Here is a 27,854-nt window from a genome sequence, read left to right as displayed (position 1 = left end):
GATGCTTCTGAATGGTCTAGATGGCCTACATGCATATGGGATGAATGCTATGCATAAATGCACACATGTCCTAATGCAAACTCTAAGGCTTCTCCTAACTCTACATGCATGAATGCATCTCTTCAAGTGGGTTCAGGGACTTGGACTGACGACTGTCTAAGGCTAAGGAATGACCTACGTAGCTCGTGCCTGTCTTATCCTAGACTGAGGATTACAATGGGGTCACGGCGTACGACAAACAATGTTGCACTGCTGATGATGAGCCATCTTGTCACCATGCACTACAGTGCAAAGTGCATGTGACACAAAATTATAGCATTAGAGAAAGAGGAAGATTCAGGTCTTCCAACCAAACTACAAACCAAAGAAAAGATGGTCATTTTGAGAGGGATTGCCGCACAAAGCAATCATCTCAACAAGGAAGTAGTTATCACGATTTTGACTAACTCTCTTAATCTCTCCCTAATAACTCCTTAATCTCTCATTAACTGTAAAGACACCTGTGAAGGGTCACACCTTGCACATGGGTCACTATCAAAGGACATGCCATTTCATTAAAGACACACCCCTAAGTCCTAAGGACATAACTATTGATTCAAGAGCCACACCCCTTCACAGGGATGTGCCTCTTCAATTGTACCTTTTCGGCCTCTATTTAAGAAAGGCCCCTGTCTCAATGCAATTATTCAGTCTTTTCCTGCAGCATTTGTCGTATGTTCATTAATCAAGTCTTTAATCATGTTAATTAAGCTATAAAAGCTTTATAGTGGTATCAGAAGAGCAAACTTTTTTCCACCCTGTGACATGCCCAAACCCTAATCCTAACCCTAAAATTAATCCTAACCCTAACCCTAACCCTAAAAGCAGTCTGCCCAAATTCTAAAATTGGGTGTAGCAGGTATTGAATGGAAGAGCAGGAGAGAATGCCCCATCAAATTCAGCCCCAAACTCCCAATTTTTGCTAATTAATGCTGGGCCAACCATAAGTAAAAAACTCTTGAACAGAGGCAAGATAGCATGCAACCCATCAATACGGAAGCTTACCTCTTTAGTCTACCCTTTCATGGAAAGTCACCCCTCCATCGAATAGCCACATCCCTTCGTGGGTTTCCCCCAGCCGGCTGCCCGTGTTGCGAAGCAAACGACGACTTGATGTCTTTTTTTATTTATTTTTTTAAAAACAAACACAACACAACCATAACCAAACGTTACGGGTCTAAGGTTTTAAATTGCCACGCATACACGATAATTTTTTTAAAAAAACAACTATATGGGAGCCATAACGACCTAGTGCCACCTGTTTGTGCCGGTTTTCAGTGTGCGCCAGCCTACAGCCGCCTCCTTTCTTGACGGCTTCAGCCCGCCTCAGCCCCTTCGTCATGTGCTTCTTGCTATCCACTCCCTTTGCTTGGACCAGCCACTTCCGTTGAAGATTATCGTATGATTGACGGCCACCCTCTCCTTGGCACATATTGTGGCGCATTAGAATATCGGAAACCTGTCACTTCATTCTTTTGCGTGCTCTCAACTCATCAATATCACTTTTTACGGGTTTAAGAGCATCTCCCACATCACATGGACTCACATTACCCTCTTCTCCGATGGCTTATGGCAAAGAAAACCTATGAATTCAGTTATTTACAAGATACACCCTCACAGTCCATAGTGCCCTCTCCTACCCGTGTTTCTCCACCGGTCTCCGCCCCTGTTCCAGTGAGTGTGTCCCCCTCTCTACAGCCCGCTCATTACCGTGTTCAGATAGCCACACCGACTTCTTACCTCCGAGAGTTCGATGTGTGGGTGATCCGTGTTCGTACTTTCGCACAGGATCTGGATCATTATTGCTTTATACTCAGGCGTCATCCTTATCTAGGTGCTATCCTTCCCGAGTGCAGCATCATCTTTCATGAATATTGCACCTATTCTGAGAACATTTATCCATCTTCGTTCACGGTGCGCCCTTCTACACCAGATTATACACCTTTGACACCAACAGTTGCCCCTACCCCTATATCTTCTTCTCCAGTAGTAGACTCTCGTGTGAGTCCAATCCTAGAGGATCACCCTCATTATACTAAATGGTCCATAGCTGCTTCACTAGCACGTAGCCTCTCCTCACTACATTTACAGATACCGCACCCTCCAGCCGATGGTTCTTACTAGAGCCCAATGGCGTCATCAGCAACAAAAACCCCCAGAACCTCGTCACTCTGCAGCCTCTACATCAGCATCTTCTCTCATGGCGGAACCTATTGACACGCCGGCTACTCCAAAATGGCAGCAAGCTTTGCAGCAACTTCAGCAGCAGTTCCAACAGCAACTCCAAGAGTCCATGGCATCCTTGGCTTCACAGATCCAGCAGCTCCACACGGACCGCCACTCGCACACGAGTTCAGTACCAACAGCAGATGCTTCAGCAAAACAGTACCAGGAGACGAAGACGTCATTCCTTCCGAGGTAGAAGGCGACGACCTTAAAACTCTGTATCGTCTTTTACAAGCCAGTAAAACAAAGAAATTGGAAATTAAATCCCCTGAATCTTATGGCGCTCATCGCAATAAGCGTATCTTAGACCAATGGCTCTACAAACTGCGGTTATACTTTGAAACCATGACCCTTTCTGGTTCCAAAAAGGTGACTTTTGTGGTATCCCTCCTTAAAGACACTGCTTTATTGTGGTGGCAACAACGACAGCACACCGAAACATTGGTTACGACGTGGGAAAAATTCAAGCGGGTCCACCATAAGGAGTTCATACCTGCCAATGCGGATTTCCAAGCCCGTACTCGCTTATGCCATTTGGACCAAAATGGTTCCTTGGCCTCTTATATCTCCCAATTCACCAACTTCATACTGGAATTTAACTCCTTGTCCCCAGTGGACGAACTCCATGCCTTCGTTGAAGGTCTTAACCCCACACTGTGTGCCAATGTTCAGAAATATAATCATGTCGATCTTGCCGATGCCATACATTACGCCGAGCGCGTTGCAGACATTAATTCTCGAAATTCGGCCTCTTCCGATCGAGCTAATGCCTTTCAGAAAGCCAATGGGTCTCGTATGAACCGAGATAGTCGAAGAGAATCTTCTTGCACTTCTACCTCCCGGCCTAATCCCCAATGAAATAATTCTCAACAACCTCACCGACTAGAAGGATCGTCCTCTTTTCAGACGTCAAATCCTTCCAACCACGCAATTCCGATCATGGACGAGACCAAGGACGTGACCAATCTCGCAATCCTCGTCCTTCCACTGTCCGTTCTGTACACGGGATCAACAAAAGACAAGATTGTGCACAATTTGCAATGGACCTCCTCGTTGGTTTGAGTGCCCCAAAAGACCAACCCATCAGCAGAAATCTAATGCTGAACCCTCCACTTCCGAGGAGAAACCCCCAATTGCTGACAAAGGAAAGCGTGCGGTTAATCACCATGCTATTGTACATGCTTTGGTGATCACCTCTACCGCCACAACTCAATCTACCTCTTCATCGTTACCCCCAGCTGTCTACTCAGGTTTTGGTTCCTCAAGGTTCTATTTCCAATCACCCCATCCATGTGCTCATAGATCGTGGGTGTTCTCATAATTTTGTGGGAACCACCTTAACCCAGAGATTGAAGATTCGGACTTCTCAAAGTGCTGTTATTAATGAAGTAGAGCTTGCCGATGGTTCCACATCCTTATGTAACACCGTTGCCAAACACCTCTCCTTTTCGAATTCAGCACTATCGTGACAAATTGGACTTCCAAGTCATGACTTTGGCACATTATGATATGATTCTTGGTCAAGAATGTTTGTATCAATATGATCCCCTCATCAATTTCCGGAACCATTCCATACAATTTGCTCAAAATGATAAGCTTGTGGCACTCGAAGGCATAAGAGACCAACCCCATAGTCACAGGGAACGTGGGGGACTGAAACCGATCCCATCAAGTGGGAAGACTCCGTTGGACACCCACACGCTTAATTGCACAACTTTAAAACCACAATTTGAAATGGACAACTTAATACAACTTGAATTTGAAAATGAAATGAAATGGAAAGATGGACACCAGTACTGGGGCCGGAACGGGCCGCCGCCCCCTCAATATATGATATATTTATTGGGAGTATTTAACAAATACAATGCTCCATGGGTTCCAAGAACCAGATGATGTCCATGTAAATATGAAAACAGTTCCAAACAAATAGGCTCGAAGTCAAAATTCGATGTAGATGCTCAAAGCAGAATGACCACTAGTGTGGTCCAGTCTCAACGGTCCTATGCTTTCACTAGACTCCGCGGAGAGCGCCTCACTGGTGTTCCGAGACCACGCACAAACAGGCGCTCTCATACTAACGCCTGGCTCTCCCGATCTCAGCACCTTTGGACCGAGGTTCGCCAATAGAGCTTGGACTACCCGGCACCGAACGGGTGTTAGCCGTATAGGGAGTCGAGAATCCCTTATCAGATTTAAACACAAAATACTTTACTTAAATCTGAAATTCACTTACTTGTGGATGGCTGATAGAGAACCAATACCCGTGGTATTTGTGTAGAAGATGTAGCCACCCAGGAGATGTGAAATCCTCTTGTAGTCGCCAGTGGAGAAGATGTGCAACCTCTTTCAAAGTAGGAACTAGAGAGGCAGCCTTAGGAGTTTTAACACCTTGTTGAAGAAATAGCCACCTTGTTGGGATGGCACGGTCGCCTCGTGATGAACTTAGCGTAGCCACCAAGACAAGTACCACCACAAAGACCACAGCCACCTGCTGTGAAAGAAGGAGAACCCACTTGCAAGGGAGGAGATGTCTAGCTGCAGCGTGGAGGAACCGGCTGATTTGAAGAGGCAGCCACCTGTAGATAGTGGGCAGCCGTTTACTTATAGATGGTGGGAAGCCTTACTGAAGACAGGCGCAGCACGTGAGCACACAGGCGCCTACATGAACAGCACCATATGGCGGCAGCCTGCTGGGGATATAACGCAGCCTGTGTAGAAAGGAGACGACTGGCTGTAGAAGTGCACACAGCCGCCTGTATGAGGAGGCAGCGCAGCATTGCAGACTGCAGTCTTCTGGAGGTGACAGCCGCCTGCAGAAGGTGCTGAAGTGCAGCCGGAGGATAGATGGCACCTGCAGTCAGCGCTGGCTGGAGGTACAGCCGCCTGTAGAAGAGCAGGCGCAGCCAGCAACAGCGTAAACAGTCGCCAGTGGAAAAGCATGCGCAGAGATGATAGTCGCCTGGTTTTCTTACGTAAGAAGGTGGAAGCGGTGATTATTACGCTTGAAGGAGAAGGTTTTTTTATAAAATTAAAGGTGGAGTTACACTAGTGATTTCCACGCTTGCATGTGGGTGACTAGTGTGGGTAGGTGACTATGCCCACCCCCACACTCACTTAAGTGGGGCTCCCCACCTTGGCCCCTAAGTGGGTGCCCAAAGGGGGTGCCCACTTTTAAATGAATGTGAACACTTAACCTTATAAAACAAAAGGTTAGGAATAAAATATTAAAAACAACATGTGCGACATACTTACCACCTGTTCACATGCACCAAAATTCGTCAGAATACAGAGCAGACTTCACGACTCACTGGCAGGCGTCCCCGCTCAATAAGTAACACGTCAAGCAGGCAAACACAAAAATACATGTCATGCGAAAACAGTTTCAAACATGCAAATCATGTGTGCATGTGCAAATAGTAACATGGACATATCATGTGTGCGAAAACAGTTTCAAACATGCAAATCATGTGTGCATGTGCAAATAGTAACATGGACATATCTCCCGTTCATGGAACAAGTACAAAATATCTGTCGGCACAAAACTGGCACGACGTAAAACATAAAAACCTGGTCTTCCTATGGAGTGACAGTCCCATCGGTAAGACGCAGTTCCAGGCACGAGTCTCCCTATGGTGTGACAGTCCCATAGGCAAAACACGGCACAAATACTCGCTCTTCCATGGCGTGACAATCCCATGGGTCGAACACAGTCCAAGTCATACACGGGTGGCACCAGTCTAGCTCCCGTCCATACGGCACCATCCTGCTAACACACGGGTGGCACCAGTCTGGCTCCCGTCCATGTCAGCAAAATACTGGCCTCATCACATGAGACACCGGCCTGGCCTCAAGTGAACGAGACGCAAAAACTGGAGATGGACCAAATGGTCGGCCAATTGGTGACATCCCCCCGGGCTTCTAAAGAGTTGTCCTCAACTAAAAAGCCTCAAGATATGCCTACAAAAATTGCGGATAATCTGCAAAATAATCCTCATTTACCCATTTGGCATCAATAGGCAAATAATTCTTAAACTTCACAAGGTATCTCCTGGAAAGCTTTCTTGCAGGTAGCTTTCTCTCCTTGTGAAAAACAATCTGTTCTGGCTGGAGGATCTCCTCAAGCTCTTCAATCTCTGGCGGATCTTCTGTGATGACAAGCTCATCAGGATCTGGCCCCACATATTTCCGAAATAGACTCACATGAAAAGCATTGTGAATCTTCCAATGACTAGGTGAAGCAAGCCTGTACTTCATTGATCTTGTGAATCACCTTGAAGGGTCCATAATAGCGAGGAGGAAGCTTAGGATATGATCCTTCTCGTCCTGACCACTTATTACTCTGGTTGGATAGAGGTTTTTTCCTTGTGGGAACACACCCTTGTGTGTTGGTCCTTGAGCCTTAGAGTACTTAGAGTACTTTGTACTTTTATTCCATATCATTATAAAGTACATTTTTCAGCATGTCTTTCTCTCTCTCACGTTTTTCTCTCAAAGCTCGACTACGCGCGCGTGCACTCGTGCGCGTGCGTGTTCTCTTGTAGAGCTCCCCCACCATAGCCAACATTGGTATCAGAGCTGTTTGCTGGTTGTCCATGTTAGCTGGTCGTGTTCTAGCCGTTCCGAAGCCTAGCCTTCTCAAATTTCAGCAAAACCCAATCACCTTCTTTGACTTCCATGTCCCTTCTGTGCTTGTCAGCAACCATTTTATGCTTATCCTGAGATCTTGCAATGGCTGTCCGTACCTGACCAAAGGCAACATCCAAGTCACAAACATATTCATCAGCTACAAAAATCTCATCCTTGGTACGAAGGATGGGTGGCAATACCACTCTGCCATAGATAATTTCAAACGGAGCCTTTCCCGTGGAAGCATGGATCGTATTGTTGTAGGCAAACTCAACAAGTGGAAGATACTTCTCCCATGCACTCTTTTGATCTGCCACATAACACTCAATAAATCCAACACGGCTGAATTTGCAGCTTCACTTTGGCCATCCGTTTGGGGATGATAAGCTGATGAAAACTCAAGCTTAGTACCCATATTATCAAATAGAGCCCTCCAAAAGAGGCTTGTAGTCCTGGGATCTCTATCCCCAACAATGGATTTAGGCATACCATGATGCTTGAAAATATTAGCAAGAAAAAGCTTTACCATATGATCAGCTTTGATGGTTTTCTTGACAGGCAAGAAGTGAGCTTGCTTGCTAAACCTGTCCACAATAGTCCAAATAGCATCATTCCCATGCTGGGATCTAGGCAAATCCATAATAAAATCCATAGTAATGCTTTCCCAAGGTTGCGAGGGAATAGGCAATGACTAAAGCAAACCTGGATTTTTTTGCCTATCAAATTTCACCTTTTGGCAAGTAATACATGCACGCACATAAGCCTCAATGTCTTTACGCATGCTCGGCCAAAAGAAATATCTCTGAATCATGCGTGTAGTGGGCATAATACCTCTATGACCAGCATAAGGTGGAGCGTGACATTCGTCCATAACCTTTGGACGCAAATCCTTCACTACACATAGGCAAATCTTTCATAAGATAACCCTCGTTGATAACATAAGAGGCATGTGAATGACCAGCCATCAAATCAGTCCATATATGGCAAAAATCAGCATCCAAATGATACAAATCACGCATAGCAGATAGGTCGCCATGAGAGGCCACTGAGACTGCAGCAACATAAGGCCTCTTGGATAGTGCATCGGCCACCACATTTTTCTTTCCTGGAGTATGCACAATCTGAAAATGAAACATGGAAAGAAAATTTGCCATTCTCATCTGCTTCTCTGAAAGCTTTGTTTGAGATAGAAAGTATCTCAAGCTTTCATGATCTGTCTTGACTACAAATTCAGCCCCAAGATAATAATGTTTCCATATCTTTAAGGCGTGAATTACAGCCAAGAGCTCTTTCTCATAGATATCCATATGAAGCTCGGCATCATGCAAACAACGGCTCTCGTATGCAACTGCATGGCCTTCTTGATTTAGGACAGCTCCAATACAATCACCACAAGCATCACATTCAACCACGAATGACTTGTGCAAGTCAGGAACAATCAATACTGGACCACATATAATAGCATGCTTGAGCTGCAAGAAAGCATCCTGCTCCTTTGAAGTCCATTTGAAAGCAGTTTTCTTCTTCGTGAGATCATGTAGAGGAGTGGCAATCATGGCGAAATGCCTTATGAAACGCCTGTAATACGAACATAATCCAAGAAAACTACGTACTTGATGCACGTTTTGCAATTCGGGCCAATTCCGAATGGTCTCTATCTTTGCAAGATCCATTGTAACTCCATCTTTGGATACAATATGACCCAGATAATGAATTTCTGAAAGGAAAAACTCACTTTTCTTGGCATTTACGAAAAGTTTATGCTTCCGCAACTCTTCGAACACTGTGACCAAATGAGTTCTGTGTTCCTGCTCATTCTTGGAGAAAACCAAGATATCATCAAAGAATACTCCTGTGAACTTGCGATGGGATCGGAATATCCTATCCATCATACGGTTAAAGGTAGCAGGAGCATTGGTAAGACCAAAAGGCATTACCAAAAATTCATATAATCCGAAGGCTGTCCTGAATGCAGTCTTATGGACATCTTGTGGCACCACGCGTATCTGGTGATAACCACTCTTCAAATCAAGTCTGCTAAAGCAACCTGAGCCATCAAGCTTATCCAAGATATCATCAATTCGCGGAATTGGGAATCTGTTCTTGATGGTAAGCTTGTTTAATGCTCTATAGTCCACACACATACGGAATGATCCGTCCTTCTTTTGAACAAGAAGCACAGGAGAGCAGTAAGGTGAGGAACTGGGCTGAACCAAACCTTTCTCTAAAAGCTCATTTACCTGCTTCATGATTTCTTCTTGTTGTGCAGCACTCACTCGGTATGCGGGTTTGTTAGGTGGAGAACTACCTAGCACAAGATCTATGCGATGATCTTCGGGCCTTTGGGGAGGTAATTCACCTGGCATCAGCAAAACAGTCGTTGAATGCATTAAGAAAATTCAGCCTATCATTAGACATAGCATCCACATTTTGATGATTTGGCACAAGGCTATCACGAACAAAAACCAAGTACGCTGAAAGACTCTTTTTCATTGCTTTATTAATTTGGATGTGTGATACAAGTGGGATAGTATCCCCTTCTTTGCCAGCATCAATAAAATGCATGCGGCCTTTATGCATAAAAGAAATCATATTAGACTTGTAGTCTTTGCGGGGCTCAAGCCTATGGTGCCATGGCTTGCCCAACAATACATCACATCCATTCAGTGAAGCAACTAGGAAATGCTCATTATCAAGGTAGCCCTCGATATGGATGCGCAACTTCCCTATCAATGGGGTAACCTGCACCTCTTTACCAATAAATGCAGCTTCGGCTTCAATCTGAGGTCCCATGTTCTCAACCTCACTACCCAATGCAGCTGCCATTTGCATAGAGATGAAGTTATCAGTTGCACAGTCATCAAACATGAATAGTGCGGGCTAATCCTTGATTTGCCCCCAAGCCTTGCAAAGCATTCGCTCTTTTGCATCATGACCTGTATTTCCTTGCACATCAGGAACTGCATGTACATTAGCCTTGGTGTGCTTGTCCTCGTGCTTTGGTTTGCGATCTGGGCATTGTCGAAACATGTAGTCTTTGCTACCACAAGAAAAGCATTTTCCATCCTTGGCATATTGCTCTCTTTGCTCCGGGGTTAAGCCGAATTTGTTCTTCCTTGGGCCCTGATCTTTAGATGTGTTATTTTCAGCTTTACAACCCTTGTAGGTGTCCCGGAAGTTCTTTTTAGGTGGCTGTCCACCCTTTTGCTGATTTGGGACAGCCTTGTCCTTCCCCTTTGAACCTCCTTAATCCTGTCTAATCTTGAGCACCAATTGCTCCGTAGCAAGAGCAGAAGCTGTGAGTTGTTGCAAAGTATGTTTCGGGTGCAATTCAATGCCCGATCGATATGCTGGTTGTAGTCCAGAACGAAACTTCCTCTTTCTTTCATCCTCAGTCAATTGCATAAAGGGAGTCACTTCCAGCAACACTTTCCAGAACTTGTTAACATACTGTTGCACGCTTTCATTGTCTCTTTGTTCCAGCCTGTCCCACTTTTGAGTGAGAGTTTGCTCCGCATTTGGTGGCAAAAACTGAGCATAGAATCTGTCTTTAAATTCCTTCCAAGTGGAAATGGGATCCTTGGTGATCTTTTCAGTAATCCACCAATGAGCAGCAATCCCTTTCAAAAACATGCTAGCATGGCGTACCTTTGACTTTTCTGTGAAGTCCTCATCGCTAAAAGCAATGTCGAATTGTGCCACAAATGCTAACACCTTAGAAGCATCATGTTCACCATGAAAAACATCAAATTTAACAGATTTGTCACCTGCTTTGAATTCCTTGAGCTTCCTGGCATGAGGCTCATGGTCTTCTCTTTTTCTTTTCCCCTTGTCCAACGGGGCAGCCCTATCTGCATGGGCTTCATGGGCCGTCATAGAAGTTTCATGGGGCACGGTGGCATGTGCTCCACGAATTCGAAACTCAGATCCATGTGACTTACCTGCATAAGGCAGTGTCTCTCCATGAAACAACTCAGAAGGCAAAATTTTTCTGACAGCAGACCTGTCACCCTTACCAAGAGATACATGTCTTGAATGCATGTGACTTTCATGCCCTCCATGAGCACTGGCATACATATATTTGTCAGGCTTTGTGTCTTGTGGAGAAGATGCATGTCGAGAGGTGACGGTCACCTCTTCCTTTTGCATAAAAGATTTCAGCCTTTGAGATGCGGGATCTCCATGCTTCAAACGAGGTGGATTTCTGAATTTCAGCTCTCCGTCATCCCCCTCTTTAATATAACCTTTGCGGAGGAGGTAGGCAAGTGCCAACTCCCTTGGTTTCTTGCCCACTTCTCGTGCCATTGATTCAAAAGTTACATCTACCATTGCATCAGCCTTCCTGGTTTCAATAGCACTTTCAGATGGGGATCTTCATGCAAAAACTTTAACTCTTGCTCTTGAGCTTGCAAAAGTTTTCTCATATGTTCCATTTCAGCCCTCATAGCATCAGGCTCTTGTTCAAGCATAACTGTCTTTCCTGGAGACAGTTCACCCTTTGATTCACTATCATTAACCCTTTCAAGGGGCTTGTGTCTTCCTCGCAAGGCATCAGACCCACGAGAGGCACTAGATGCACCCCTCGAATTTGGTACTTCCAAAGGGTTGCCTTGGCGGTCCATTGTGTTTTAAGTTTGCTAAAAGCGGGATGTCCAATACACAGGTTCGTTTCCCCACTAGGAAGAGGGAAACAACCGTGCTCTGATACCAATGAAACCGATCCCGTCAAGTGGAAAGACTCCATTGGACACCCACACGCTTAATAGCACAACTTTAAAACCACAATTTGAAATGGACAACTTAATACAACTTGAATTTGAAAATGAAATGAAATGGAAAGATGGACACCAGCACAATGGGCCGACCCCCCCCCCTCTCAATATATGATATATTTATTGGGAGTATTTAACAAATACAATGCTCCATGGGTTCCAAGAACCAGATGATGTCCATGTAAATATGAAAACAGTTCCAAACAAATAGGCTCGAAGTCGAAATTCGATGTAGATGCTCGAAGCAGAATGACCACTAGTGTGGTCCAGTCTCTACGGTCCTGTGCTTTCACTGGACTCCGCGGAGAGCGCCTCACTGGTGTTCCGAGACCACGCACAAACAGGCGCTCTTGTACTAACGCCTGGCTCTCCCGATCTCAGCACCTTTGGACCGAGGTTCGCCAATAGAGCTTGGACTACCCGGCACCGAACGGGTGTTAGCCGTATAGGGAGTCGGGAATCCCTTATCAGATTTAAACACAAAATACTTTACTTAAATCTGAAATTCACTTACTTGTGGATGGCTGATAGAGAACCAATACCCGTGGTATTTGTGTAGAAGATGTAGCCACCCAGGAGATGTGAAATCCTCTTGTAGTCGCCAGTGGAGAAGATGTGCAACCTCTTTCAAAGTAGAAACTAGAGAGGCAGCCTTAGGAGTTTTAACACCTTGTTGAAGAAATAGCCACCTTGTTGGGATGGCACGGTCGCCTCGTGATGAACTTAGCGTAGCCACCAAGACAAGTACCACCACAAAGACCACAGCCACCTGCTGTGAAAGAAGGAGAACCCACTTGCAAGGGAGGAGATGTCTAGCTGCAGCGTGGAGGAACCGGCTGATTTGACGAGGCAGCCACCTGTAGATAGTGGGCAGCCGTTTACTTATAGATGGTGGGAAGCCTTACTGAAGATAGGCGCAACACGTGAGCACACAGGCGCCTACATGAACAGCACCATCTGGCGGCAGCCTGCTGGGGATATAACGCAGCCTGTGTAGAAAGGAGACGACTGGCTGTAGAAGTGCACACAGCCGCCTGTATGAGGAGGCAGCGCAGCATTGCAGACTGCAGTCTTCTGGAGGTGACAGCCGCCTGCAGAAGGTGCTGAAGTGCAGCCGGAGGATAGATGGCACCTGCAGCCAGCGCTGGCTGGAGATACAACTGCCTGTAGAAGAGCAGGCGCAGCCAGCAGCAGTGTAAACAGTCGCCAGTGGAAAAGTGTAAACCGGCCTTCAGAAAGCAAAGGGCGGTGAAAACAAACACTCGCACATAAAACACTTCAACACCATTGAGGACCTAGAAAAGGAAACAAACAGGGGGAGCTAGAGTGCTCCTGCAAACAGTACACGGACACCGATTGGCCCCAAATCGCAGTGGCGCCCCTTGCGGTATTTCTTTAATTGATTTTAAGAGCTTTGATTACAATATAAGGCTGGTAATTCAGCCGTCCCAGTAGAACTCCTGAAGCCTGCAAAGAACCTGCATCTGGCTTCTTGTCCACACGGCATCCACAAATAAGTCCAGCCATTGTTCACATCGAAAGACTCTTCTCACATTGAGTCTGCATACAGAAGCTTTCTCCCATGATCAAGGCTGCCACAACCATCCATAGCCTCTCACACTATGAACAGCATCACACCCTGACACATCCAGTGCTTCTGCATCACAACACAGACTCCCAAACTGTCTCTCAAAAGAGAACTCGCATCACAGCACAGCATACCATACAGTAGACACACCTGTACAAACCCTCTCTACCTTCCAAGGGCACTATCCATCTCTGTCATGGATTCCCTGTCCCCTGTCCTATCAGTAGCAAGGCTGTACCAAACGTGTCCATTCCTGTACCTTCTGCCTGCATGTGACCTATCTCCTAGAGAAACCCAAAAACATGTTTCCTCGTCGAGAAACCTACGACCTGTTTCCACATGAAACCCTTAGGCCTGTTTCCCTTTGAAACTTATGTCCTGTTTCCATACATCTAGTTACCTGTTCCCTCATGAAACATCTGGCAACATAGAGATGCCCATAACTGTAGGTCCCACTGTTCCTTTCTAGCAGGAAGAAAACAATCTGCTCCATAAGCACGCAGCCATGCGAGCTTGCATCACTCCCATGCCAAGAAACATAACCACAAGACCTGTACTTGCAGTCAAAAACTCAAGCACATAGCTGAATTTGCAACCAAACAAAAACAGCCCATAAACTGTCCTCAACACAGTCCTGAATCCAAAGCACAGAGAAGCTGAAAGTTCCATCAGATGAACGCCATCGACATGATGTCTATGTTCATGAAAAACCAACCCCTCCTTTCTGTAAAAACATGGCGTCCTCCAAAAGCACACACCTGGCTGCCTGTGTGTCTAGAGAAACCAACCTGTAAGCGTCTCTTGTGCAAAAGAGCATGAGCTTCAGCCCTCTGCGCCTGCAGTCCAGCCCCTTGTGCGTGGAGAAACACATGCTCTGCTCTGTCCAGCGCTGCCTGCAGCCAGCTGTTTGCCAAGAGAGAGAGAGAGAAAGGAGGCCTGTGACTCTGTCCTGTAGCGCAGCACAGCAGCCAGCCTTCACTCTCCAAAAAGCATGCATAAGGAGACACTCAGATGCGCCTATAATCTCTGTAGCGCAGCCCGCCAGCAGTACCTTCCTACTGTCCGTACAGGCCTGCAGCTACCACTTGTACCAGCCGCCAGCCAACCTGCACAGCAGCCGCCGCCAGTACCTTCAGCATCCGTACACTGTACCTGCAGCAGCCGTACAGATACGCATGAGTTCTCCTGTGCGCAGCCATCATCAGCCATCCACTTCTCCTCCACGCAGCCCATATGCACGGCTCCTCCCAAAAAGCAAGAGAGAGAGAGTAAAGAGTCGTGGGCCTCCAAAAGTGGTGTAACCTCTAAATATTGCTTAGTGGCCTCCTAAGGTTTTGAAACCTTTAAAACATTAATTTTTTGGCCACCAAAGGTTATAAAACCTTTTAAATTAATGTCTCTTTACCCCCTTTCACACTTGGGGTTATCCATACATGGGCTTCCATCTTTCACTCCAACCTGATGCCATTCACACTGTCCACCATGTCCCCATGCACACCTGCATCTTATCCAGAGAAAAAAAACGCAGGGTCGTGACAAAAAGCATGCGCAGAGATGATAGTCGCCTGGTTTTCTTACGTAAGAAGGTGGAAGCGGTGATTATTACGCTTGAAGGAGAAGGTTTTTTTTATAAAATTAAAGGTGGAGTTACACTAGTGATTTCCACGCTTGCATGTGGGTGACTAGTGTGGGTAGGTGACTATGCCCACCCCCACACTCACGTAAGTGGGGCTCCCCACCTTGGCCCCTAAGTGGGTGCCCAAAGCGGGTGCCCACTTTTAAATGAATGTTAACACTTAACCTTATAAAACAAAAGGTTAGGAATAAAATATTAAAAACAACATGTGCGACATACTTACCACCTGTTCACATGCACCAAAATTCGTCAGAATACAGAGCAGACTTCACGACTCACTGGCAGGCGTCCCCGCTCAATAAGTAACACGTCAAGCAGGCAAACACAAAAATACATGTCATGCGAAAACAGTTTCAAACATGCAAATCATGTGTGCATGTGCAAATAGTAACATGGACATATCTCCCGTTCATGGAACAAGTACAAAATATCTGTCGGCACAAAACTGGCACGACGTAAAACATAAAAACCTAGTCTTCCTATGGAGTGACAGTCCCATAGGTAAGACGCAGTTCCAGGCACGAGTCTCCCTATGATGTGACAGTCCCATAGCCAAAACACGGCACGAATACTGGCTCTTCCATGGCGTGACAATCCCATGGGTCGAACACAGTCCAGGTCATACACAGGTGGCACCAGTCTGGCTCCTGTCCATGTCAGCAAAATACTGGCCTGTTCACATGAGACACCGGCCTGGCCTCAAGTGAACGAGACGCAAAAACTGGAGATGGACCAAATGGTCGGCCAATTGGTGACAGGGACGGACCCCTAAGACGGGGAAACGCCATCATAACGCGCAGGAACGGAATTGGACAGGGGATGCCCAGGGGACGTGTGAGCCCATGCTGCAACAGGGGAACGGCGATTCCGGGACGGCGGGACGGCGGTTCATGTGGGACGGAGATGGACGGGACAGTCAGCGGACCGTTGCGCAGGGTGCCGTTGCGCCTAGCCGTTGGGCAGTCCTCCCCACTTGACCCATGGCTATAAGAAGAGCCCCCATTGGCAAGGCTCAAGCAAGGCTCAAGCAACTTGCAAGGCTCCTGGCTCAAGCTCAAGCCTCAACACTCCTCAACTTTCAAGGCTCAAGTGGAAAGCTCATTGGCAATTTGGCTTAACACTCCTCAACTTTCAAGGCTCAAGACTCAAGTGGGCATTGGACAACCCGACAAGGCTCTAGCTCTCCTCAACCCTCAACTTTCAAGGCTCAAGTGGCATTGGGACCTTGGGTAAGTTGTAATTTCAAGTTCACTTGTAGTCTTGTTGCTCTCCTACACTCACCTCTTGCTCTAACCTCTCCATTGGCAAGCCTCTCCTACATCTCTCTCCTACTCTCGAGTCTCACCTCCATTGCTCAAGGCTCAAGTGACAAGCCTCTCCTACATCTCTCTCCTACACTCACGGTCCCACCTCCTCTTACTTTAGCCTCTCCTACATCTCTCTCCTACTCTTACCTCCATTGCTCAAGGCTCAAGCCTCTCCTACATCTCTCTCCTACACTCACGGTCTCACCTCCTCTTGCTTTAGCCTCTCCTACATCTCTCTCCTACACTCACCTCCATTGCTCAAGCCTCCTTGGCACTTGCCTCCATAGCATCTTCATCGCGACCATCCCCCGCACCTCGTTCCGGCGGCGCCAATACAATTAGAGGAAGGAGGACCGAAGGTTGGTCTTGGTGGGAAGAGGTCAACTCCGATCATCCCGGAAGTGGAGGAGGCTCTCGCCCATGGTCCTGCAAGCTATGTCCATACAGGCAAACCGGTGGGGCGGATAAAGTGAGAGCTCACCTCTTGCATGAGCCCGGTCATGAGGTCCAATTTTGTGATCAAGTCACACCGGAGACGAGAAGGAGGCTTCTTGAATGTGTTGCCGCACATGAGGCCTTGCTTTCAAGGAGGAGAGTGCCACATGTGGCCGTGGATCCCGCAACACTAGTGAGGCCATCCCAAGGTTCGGCATCCCCATGTGCATCCACTTCATCGACACCATCACCCGCCCCACAAGAACGGGCCGCAACACCATCCTTCTCCATGCCGACCGCATCCACACTCTCACGCCGGCAAAGTACTCTTGAGGGTAGTTGGGACCCCAAGAAGAAGGAAGAGGTGGATACGGCCATAGCCCGCTTCTTCTTTCATGACCACATTGTTTTCCATGCTGCCAGGTAATCAAGAATTAAGATGTCTAGCTTAAGATCTATCATTTTACAATGTTCCTCTTACAAGTTACTTGAACTTTGAACTTTTAACTCTGAAGTTGATCGGCTATTAAATTATTCATTTTTTGTGGATATATCGGACTACTTCAAGGTCATGGTGAAGAAGATAGGGGAGAATGGTCCAAACTATACGCCCCCATCATCAGAGTCCTTGCGCACCACATTGATAAAGAAGGAGAAGAGGCTTGTGGAGCAAGCAACAGAAAACACGAAGCGACAATGGGCAAGGAATGGAGTGTCCCTGATAGCCAATGGATGGAGTGATACGCGAAAGAGGTCCATCCATGGCCTTGTCGCATATTCCCGTGGTGAGATGTACTTCATCGCCTCACATGATGCTTCTGGGGACCGGGAAGAGTGCTGATGTGCTAGCAGCAGAGTTGGTATGAGAAGATAACACTCTTATTTAGCCAACCAAGGTTTCTAAAACAGTCCAACTGAGAGTGACCTCTATTTTAAAGAGGATCATGGGGTTTTACTTGTGCTCATACTATGACATGCTGCTAACTGGGAATAGTGAGTATACAATTTCAGCTTTCAAAGCTGAATTAAAGACCTCATTTTACATGTTAGATCTGGTGTCTTGCACTACTATTTGGGCATACAGTTTGTGTAGACAGATATTATGATGCTTCAATCCAAGTAGATCCAGAAGCTCCTACATAAGTTTGTCTTTCACGATTCTAAGCTTATATCTACCTCAATAGAACCAACCCTTAAATTGAGCACGTTTAATGCAGGAGATCCTTATGATATGAGTATGTACACCCAAGCAATTGATTGTCTCATATAATTGTGCAACACAAGACCACAAATTCAGTTTGGTGTTTCCCATGTCCGCAGACTGGGTGGAAATTATGACACCCAAAAATCAACCACTGCAAAGTAGTTTTTTCTTGGAAAATTTCAAGAGGACTCTATGGCTGTATTTCATGCACTTTTACTCTCCCAACTCCATATCCAAGCTTGCTAGAGTGCTTCTCAAGCATCTAGGATTGTTTCCAAGTGACATTCTTTCTCCTACACACTCCCAATGGCTCAAATTCAAAAAAACAGTCCATTTATTTGCTATGATTTTTGGTCTTCTGACTGAAAACCCTAATTTCAGCCATCCTTTCCCAAAATTCCCATAACCATAGGGGAAGCTTTCCCAGAATTCCCTACACCTGCTTGAAGACTTTTGTCACAAAGGATTGTGACAAATTGAAGATTTTGGCCTCTTCCAGATGTTTCCATCGCGAAGACTTCCGGTGTCCTCGACTCTACTTGCAGATGGTAAGCTCACGTGACAAATTATGGCAGCAAGTAGCAAGAGGGAAGGGCAGGACTCCGTATTCAATCATTTTTGGGAGGAACAATAGAGATTAGATGGCAGGGAACGTGGGCACTTGAGAGGGTAGTGTGAGAAGGCAGCTCTCCTTGGAGATCTTCATCAACAACCATATCGTTGGAAATCTAGTAAGAAACGCCTATGATGCTATGTACTTGATTCTCCCAAGAACAATATACATTATTTGAGGGAGGGGCCAGTTGTTTCGGCTCATTGTGCGTCTCTTGTCAATTCAGCAAATTACATTTTGTATGGTGCTTGTTGTCCATTACATCTAAGTGTAATGATTAGCATTGTGTTCAACCAATCATTCCACCGATTGTCGTGCTCTAATACCGTTGTAATACCATCGGTTAGGTGTGAACGTTCTCGGGCACCTTCTCGTGAACAATAAGCTCGTCAACACTTAATATGGACCAACAACAATGCAGCAAATAGCTGAAAGTACACAACACTCTTCAAGGTGACACTGCAAAGATAAAGATTGCACAATACACCACCACCACCACTTGGGCAACGAACGGGCCGCACCCCGACCAACCTCATACACTTGCAATGGACTAAACGCAAAACTTTCGTTCTGAGACCACGCATAAACAAGCGCTCTCGTACTAGAGCCTGGCTCACTCTCTCATAGAGACAGTGATGCAAGTCCTGGAAGGCACAAGCACACAAACAAATACTCATGCTGTGACAGATACATGAACAAGTGGCACGGGCACTCAATTTGCCCATAACCTGGGCTATAGAAACCCAAATCTGTTGTGCAATGCTAAATCCCCATAAACCATGTTGAGAATCTGCCGCACATCTAGGGCAGGTAGGTGCTACACCGAAAACCGATCTCCATTGATTGGTGGGGAGACCATCATGTAAAAATAACCAAAAGAAATGAGAGATCTGGCTCCTTCTGTATGAATGCCAAAGCCTATGCCAATATCTATGTTGTATCATTGGAAAGAGATCATAACTCTCCCAATGAGGCCTGAGAGTAGGGATCCTATGCATCTGTCGAGTGAGGAGAAGCCTAGCATTCTAGACCGTGAAACTGAAAAAGGCAAGGCTTTTCAATGGATCGAAAGCATCAATCCACTCCCACTCTCCTGGATCCCAATGAAGATATCTGATAGGACTACCACCATATAACCACAAACACCAAGAGCCATGAGTCACTATATGAGGAGAAGGGTCAATGAATCAATGCTTCCCCGAACGACCAACAATCCTCACTGGACTAAGCCTAGTATCTCGGATGATTCCCTCCATGCTACATCTCCTCAATCTCCCTCCAAGCATGATAGAGTAGATGATGCAATCGGAATCCTCCTGGCCAAGGAGAGCAATGACCTACAGAGGTATGACTATCCTCAAAAAGACTCCCAGCCAACTTGGATGATAGTCTCCATGAAAGGTCCCAGAGAGCCACTCATGCGGAATAGCTACATCAATCTGATCAATACGTATGCGAGAGCCCCTAAGATGCTGAATGGATGCAGCTCTCCGATCCTCCGGAAGACTCTTAAAGGTCTTCCAAACAAAAACTATGATGCACATCTCTCCCATCCTAACCACTGCATGTAACAAGATGCACCAAGTGGCCGACCGGCCTCATCCCTGATGAACTCATTCCACATAATAGGTTGTCGGTCAGCCTCATCCAAATAACTAGAAAGCCTCTGTCACAAAAATGGTCTCATGCTTCTTCATGCTTTGACAATGGCTGCAATAAGCGGGAAAGATGGTGCCCTAATATCAACCTTTGTGAACAAAAACCATGTGCTAGGCAGCCAATCTCTCCCAACACGGGGGTATGCATCCGAAAATCTGAGACAAGAAAAAATCCTTCCAAGGCTTAGTGCCTGGTAGGAAACCTCTGACCACAAGTTTGCAGAGCAATGCTCTACACTGAACTTCCGGATCAATAATATTCAGTCCCCCCTCTCGTCTGGGCTGAATAACTCTGAGCCAAAGCTACCCTGGCACAAGTGTCTGGGGTGCCATCCAAACCCGACCAAAGAAAATTACGGATCAATCCCCGCAGCTGACCAATGCACGCACAAGAGAAGCACAAACAAGAGGCAATAAACCAAGCCGAGGCAAGCAATACCTAATTAGCCACCAAAGCTCCAGAAGCTAAATCTAATCTCTTGGAGCTCCAATGAAGAAGCTTCTTCCGGATGCTCATAAGTACCAGAGCACACTACTATGCAGGAGTAATATCAACCCCAACCTGGCATCCCAAATATCTAGTAGTGCATCCTCTACTGATCCAAGTAAAACCAAGCTCTGCACCCCAAGCAACTCTCGGTGAGTCACTAATCCAAAAACCAACACATTTGTGCCAATTAATGTGTCCCTGCTGCCAAACAAAACTCTTCCAATGCTACCCGGAAGGAACATAAGCATATGTGTGAGGCCTCCAAGAACTTGGCTGTGTCATCAGCTAACTCAGAGTCAACAAGCTCCTCTTGACTACGAAGAGGCAACCTCAATCCAGAAATACCAACAGCGGAGCGGAGGAAGATGCTCATGGCCTCTACAACTATGATATATAATAATGGGGCTAAAGGGCAACCCTGTCGTACTGAGCGAGAAATCTAAAACCGCTCTCCTCTATCACCGCACAAGGGTCCGAGGGTGCCTGCCATCCCTGACCACAACCCAATGTGTTGTGTGGTCTACTGTAACTTGGTTGAACACAATGCTAATCAATACACTTAAATACACTGAGATTTGATGGACACATGCTCAATATAAGAAGTAATTTGCTGAATTAACAAGAGACGAACAATGAGCCAGAACGGCCGACCCCTCTCTCAAATAAAGTATATTGATCTTGGGAGAATCAAGTACATAGTGTCATGGGCATTTCTGACCAGATTTCCATACCAATGCATACGAATACAGTATTGCAACTCACACTACCCTCTCAAGTGCCCATATTCCATGCTCTCTATTGTTCCACCAACACATGGTAGCAACAATCTGCAAGAGAGCACGTAGGACAAGAGAAAGTACACAGGATATGTGATCTTGTAATCCGGTTTCTCCCTCCTGCTACTTGCTTCCATATTTAAGCATAAAAGCTTACCTATTGCAAGTAGAGTCGATGACAGCGGAAGTCTTCACAATGGAAGTCCTTGGAGTGATGAGATCTTCGATTTGTCACATTTCTTGGCGACAAAAGTCTTCAAGAGGATGAAGGGAACCCTGGGAAAGCTTCCCCTATGGTTCAACTTGAGAAAGGAGGGTTGAAATTAGGGTTTTCAGCAAAAAGACCAAAAATTACAGCAATAAAGAGAGCTGTTTTGCTGAATTTCAGTCATTGGGAGTGTGTAGGAGAGTGATTAGTACCCGGAAACACTCTTGGAAGCTTGAGAAACACCTTAGCAAGCTTGGATATGAAGTTGGGAAGGAGAAAGTGCAGAAAATACAGCCCAAATGTCCTCATGAAGGAGGCGCCTATCTCTAGAGAGAGGAGTGAGGTGGTGAGTTGTCCAGTGTAGGTGGCAAGCAGGTGCTTTGTGGAGCAAGCTAGAGTGGACACATGGCTGGTTACTCCCTTTGTATAAAGGGGATAAGGTCTAGGCAGTGGACATTGGGTTTTGCCCACCTCGGGACATCAGTGTGTGTAAACACCGGGCTGGTCATAATTTATAAGTGAGTTTTGGTCACCCAAAACTTAATGAAGTGTGTACACACTCACTTATAAATTAGTGCAAACTCCTAAGGCTAGGTTTATGACCAATACTTACCACCTGTCACATGCCACAACCATGTCAGCAGACAATTTCACACGCACGGTTGGTGGGCGGGCGTCCCCTTACCCAGAACTACACATTGGTCAAGCAAGCATGAAAACAGCATGCAATTCCAATTGCAAGCAAGCACATAAAGATGCTATGCAATGCAGCATTGGTATGGACAATCCCCGTTTATGAGACTATACCAAAATAGACATGCTCTAGGCAAGTACACGAAGTACCAGACCCAATGGAACACCAATCCACAAGGCGTTTCCGAGCATGTACACAGAGACACAAGTCCCAACGGAAAGCCAAGTCCACAGTATCACATGAGTGGCATCAATCCCTGGCATAAACAACTGCCATGGACACCAGTCCAATGTACATACATAATAAGAAAGCACGAGTGGACCAATTGGGCAGCCAAATGGTGACATCTGTTGTGACATAGGATCAACTGGAGTCTGGGCAACTGTAGAAGACATCTGTTGTGACATAGGATCAACTGGAGTCTGGGCAACTGTAGAAGACATCTGTTGTGACATAGGATCAACTGGAGTCTGGGCAACTGTAGAAGGCATCTGATGGGTGGAACCACGTCGCCTCCTAGCATGGCCCCTCGATCTGGGACAATCTCTAGCAGTGGCCCTGTCCATGACAAATCCGACACTGGTCAGGTTTACCTACAATCTCCATTCTCTGGCAGAAATGAGAGCCGTAGGGTCTCTGAAGCATAATATGGTCGTCAGAAATCAATGGATCAGGAACAAGCACAAGAACCCGGGGTATACCATCAAAAGAGGCAGTAACAGCCGCGGATGCTGAGGCAGGAGAGCCTAGAAGGGCTAGTATCTCTAGAACCTGGCCAAAGGATGCCCCTATGGAAGCTAAAAGCTTCCAATAGGACCCAAGAAGAGCAGGGAACCACAGTGAGAACGGGGTAAGGCGTTGATCCTCCGCCACTGGATCAAAACCCACCTGGTACTGAAAAAAGAAAATCTTCTTGGGGCCAAGAGGGAAGGGGCTGCCGGCCAAAACCTGAGAAGTAACTTCTGGAGAATGAAAGTCCACCTGAAAGAAGCCTCAACCAAGCAAACGAGTGTCCTGGAAGTGCACAATCAGCTATGAAGGGAGAGCTACTAGAAGCCATTCATGGGCCTGCAAACGAGAGGGATGGGAGCCATAAACTCTTGCAACAAGGGTGGTCTCGATGTCAATGTCAATATCGTGCTAAAGAGAGGCAAGCTCATCTTGCGAAAAATTAATGATTCTCCCGGCCAGTGGAGTGGACGAAAGATTGGTTGTGGCCAAAGCCATAGAGCCAATCGACAATGGGCGGCCGACTTGAATCCAAATAAAAGATTGCTGCTGAATGAAAGAGGCCGCGGTGGGGAAGAGGCGGCTGAGAGCAAGGAAGAGGAAGCGGCGGGGGCGGAAGCAAGCGGGAGCAGCAGGGCGAATGCAGGCAGGGGGCAACAAGGGCGGGAGAAGAAGGGGGGCAGCGGGAGCAGGAGGGACAAAGACAGCAAAGGAAAAAATGGGGGAAGAGAGGGGGGGCAACGGGAGCAGAAGCAGCAGAAGCGGGAGAAGAAGAAGGAGCAGCGGGAGCAGAAGCAGGGGTGGAAGCAAAAAAAAAGGGGGCGGAGCAGGAGCAGAGGGAGCTGAAGCGGGAGAAGAGGGGGGGCAACGGGAGCACAAAGGGAGGCAGTGGGAGCAGAGGCAAGGGCGGAAACAGAAGGGGGGCAGTGGAAGCACAATGGGCAGAGGCGGAAGAACAAGGGGCAGCGAAGACAAATTAGGAGGCGGGTTCAGCAGAAGACGGCAGCAACGCAAGCACTCAGTTCAGCAGTTCTCTGACAAGATTGAAAATGGGATGGTTTAAACTTCTGTGTACTGTCCTCAGCCAGCGGTCCATCTTTTAGTTTTTTGTCATTTGACATTTGGGATTTGCTCATGCGCATTGCATCTATCTTTGTAGCTCCTACGCATTGCGCCTCTCTTTGTATTGTTTGAAGTTTCAGAAGTTGATTGTGGAATCTGGATCTATTTCTATTTGTTCTTGAGTACTCAAGTCTCATGATCAATGGCTACGTATAGTGTATCGTATTTGTCATGTTTTAAATGAAAAATCATTAGCTTTTATTGTGTGTGTGTGTGTGTGTGTGTGTGTGTGTGTGTGTGTTGACGTGGCATTCCCATTCCCATTCCCTAATCCCTATATGCTGTTCCCATTCCGGATGGAATGGGCTGTTCCCGTTCCCATTGCGTTGTGACTATGTCAGGTATGGGTATGGCTACAAGTACAGTAGGTATTGTGTACGGCTACAAGGTACAGCAAGTACACAATCATCGGCAGCTGTTCTCTCCTTTGTAAACTTCAGAGGTGGTCGATTTTCATAGGGTGAGTCAACCCAAGGGGAAAGATGCACCTAGATACGTGGAGGGAGTCGTGGGAGAGGGTGGTAGGTTTGTTGGGGTGCAGTCTTCTTATGCCATGTGGCATAGCCTACCAAGTTTAATGGTGGGCACCTCCATTAAGTGCCCACACATTAAAGTGGGCAAAAGGCTTTAAATGACCAAATGGGGTGCCCAAAGTTTGGACTGCCCACACATGGCCCTTGGACCCTGGGCACAACCCAATGGACGATCCAGACTTTCATGAAGATTGCCAAAGGTTATAAAACCTTTGCCCAATAATTAAAGGATTAAACAAGATACTTACCACCTGTTCACATGCCACAAACCATGTCAAAATGAAAACAAGTCACACAAAATTAGTTTCAAGCAAGCAGAGATGTGTGCACATGCATTATGCAATGGCTATATCTCATGTTCTTGTAACCTATACATAGCAAGTCTTCCTAAGCACATAACTGGCTCAGTGGGAAGCCTAAAACTCGGATCCCTGACAGTGGGTTTCAGTCTTGGCCACACTACAAGCGACACAAGGCCTGGCCTCCCGTAGGGGAGACAATCCTGGCCTCAGTCCTTGGCCTCCCGTACCTCGGCACAAAATAGGGAAGATGTTATGTACCTAACACTAATCCTCAAGATTAGGGCCTAATCTGGTCAGAGTTGGGGAGCCTTGGGATTAGGGGAAGGCCATAGGCAGGTTACGGGTGGCTACAGTTTATTATTATTGATAATCCATTGTTATGGCTATTAACTGCTGGATTAATATTTATAGGAGCAATGGTCATTATACAAGTGGCTTATGGGTTATTGTGATTCATTCGGTCATACAGTTGGCTGATGGTCTGTGCCTGAACCGGTCTCCTGCCATGGACATGGCGGTTCACACATGGTCTTGCGGAAGGTCCCCAAGGACAAGCTCTAGTGGTATGGGACGCTAGGACTGACTAGCTTGGCATGCGGGGAGTGGACCGTAGCCCCTAGCTCGGGGGTGATTCCTAATGGAATCTATGGTTTGGAGGACAATTTGCTTGCACCCTTCTATATGTACTAACCTTGTGTGTTTAGCTTGTGTATGAGGTGGTCCTATGGGGGCTTTACAGGAGAGCCACTTGGGCGGCCAACTGGTGACAATTCTATCACTTCAATATTACACTACTCTTCCCTATCTCTATTTTTGTGCAATTTGGGTTTTAAAGTTTTGTGCTGTGAAAGATCCCTTCTTGGTTCTCTTGTATTCACCACACGTTGTATCCTCTTACATTTCAATCAGCTATAACCAGCTATTAGAATGTGTGTGTGTGTGTGTGTGTGTGTGTGTGTGTGTGTGAAGAGAGAGAGAGAGGAGGAGGTGTGTGCTTACTTCATGAGTTTTCCCAGTTGTGATGATGGTTTCTTTGAAGTCATCAACTTTTTGTGCAATTTGGGTTTTAAAGTTTTGTGCTGTGAAAGATCCCTTCTTGTGAGTCTTCTCTTGTATTCACCACACGTTGTATCCTCTTACATTTCAATCAGCTATAACCAGCTATGAGAATGTGTGTGTGTGTGTGTGTGTGTGTGTGTGTGTGAGAGAGAGAGAGAGGAGGTGTGTGCTTACTTCATGAGTTTTCCCAGTTGCGATGATGGTTTCTTTGAAGTCATCAACTTGTTCACTGCAAAAACAAGCATAGATAAATTTAAAAAACGCATTCATTTCTACCGAAGACCTGTCAATGTTCATCTGCCCCTCAATCACAAAGTATTGATGACAAAACCACTTCAAGCATATACATGCTTGGCATCAAAACATCTAAGAATAACAAAATCAAGACTTCATCAAAGTACCCTTCAGACATGGCATGCAGATTGTGCGCTCCACTATCTTCATTTTCTCCAAAACAGCCACTATTTGCAGGTCCTTTCCACGCACAACACTAGCACTGCTGAGTGCTCGTATCCAACCTTTCTATATATTTGGCATGCCCTAAGATATCTGGACACAACCTTTGTACCCTGGAAATAATCAGAACTCAGATCATAACCAGGTTGAATTGATGGGCTTACAATCAAGTGGGTTTCTGCATACTACAACACGCATTTTGAGCTATCAGGAAAAATCTTGAACTCCAATAGGCACTCTCGAGTCTCATACAATCTATAGGCCTAACTCCTTTCAAATCTGGTGATATCTTCTTGTGACCAAACACATCTGGGTTCTGAAAGCCTGCCCTAATACACACAAAAGCTGCATCGGAGAAAAACAAATCAAGACCTCAGTAAAGGACCCTTCAAACATGGCAACTCGCATGCAGATTGTGCCCTCAAAAATCTTCATTTTCTCCAAAATAGCCACTATTTGCAGGTCCTTTCCGCACACAACACCAGGACTGCTAAGCGCTTGTGCCCATCCTTTCTATATATTGGCATGCGCTAAGACATCTCCAAGTTCTCAGGACGCAACCTCTGCACCCTGGTAATACTCAGAACTCAGATCATCTCCAGGTTGAATTGTTGAGCCTACAATCAAGGGGGTTTCTGCATACTACAACACATACATTTGGGGTTACCATGTGGTGCTATCTTCTTGTGACCAAACACATCAAGGTTCTAACAGCCTGCCCTAGTACACACCAAAGCTGTCATGCATGTGCACTACATCTCAATGGCAGCAGAAGACCAAAATCAAGGGACAAGGAGCGCTGCCACAAGTCAAAGGCACCATAAGCACACAAGCACGGACCCTGCAGCAGAGGCCTACAGCAGCATCAGCAGTGGCTTTTACTTTCACCCTTTTACAAGAGCCGATAGCAAGCTGCTACCAGCTCCGATACAAGTGGAGCACATTTGCACATCCACCAGTTTTTAGGTTTCCTTCAAGTTAAGTAGGTCTATTGCTCTCTCATCACCCTTGTTTAAGCTCTCATTAGTGATGATTAACCAGGCGAGGGAACCTGCACAGGGGCCGCGGTTTTCTGATTTTTTCTTTTTTTGGTAAGATGGGTGGCGCAGGGTGTTTTGGGGGGGGGGGGGGGGGGGGGCGCGCTGCTGCTGCTGGTGTCAAGCTACGCAGGAGCTCCAGCAAGCACTAATCGCCAAGATCCCAGCAATCTCTGTACCAACCAAAGCCCAGAAAATGGATTTGTCTCATGTGGCACGTATTGTGGATCCAAACCGTGCTGTTACCAAAAAAGTTTTGTTGAGAAACAACAAGAAACTCTCAAGAGGTTTAAAAACCCTAGGCTTTGAGCTTTCTAAAGGAGACATCTTGTAGAAAAGCAACA

General features: G+C 46.4%; 1 protein-coding gene across 6 annotated transcripts in view; it reads right to left on the bottom strand.

The window, feature by feature from the left end:
• The window catches only part of LOC147613476 (retinal-binding protein), a 196,775-nt gene that overhangs the window by 100,783 nt on the left and 68,138 nt on the right, over nucleotides 1-27,854 (bottom strand). For all 6 annotated transcript variants that reach the window (XM_086781412.1, XM_086781411.1, XM_086781413.1 and 3 more), the window contains exon 10: nucleotides 26,192-26,246. In XM_086781412.1, coding sequence (XP_086637538.1) covers nucleotides 26,192-26,246 — 55 coding nt within the window. The remainder of the gene's footprint in view (nucleotides 1-26,191; nucleotides 26,247-27,854) is intronic.

This window comes from Cibotium barometz, chromosome 43 (genome assembly GCF_041138505.1).
Source record: "Cibotium barometz isolate CiBa-2024 chromosome 43, ASM4113850v1, whole genome shotgun sequence".
Lineage (NCBI taxonomy): Eukaryota > Viridiplantae > Streptophyta > Polypodiopsida > Cyatheales > Cibotiaceae > Cibotium > Cibotium barometz.
This window is presented reverse-complemented; position numbering and strand designations above follow the sequence as displayed.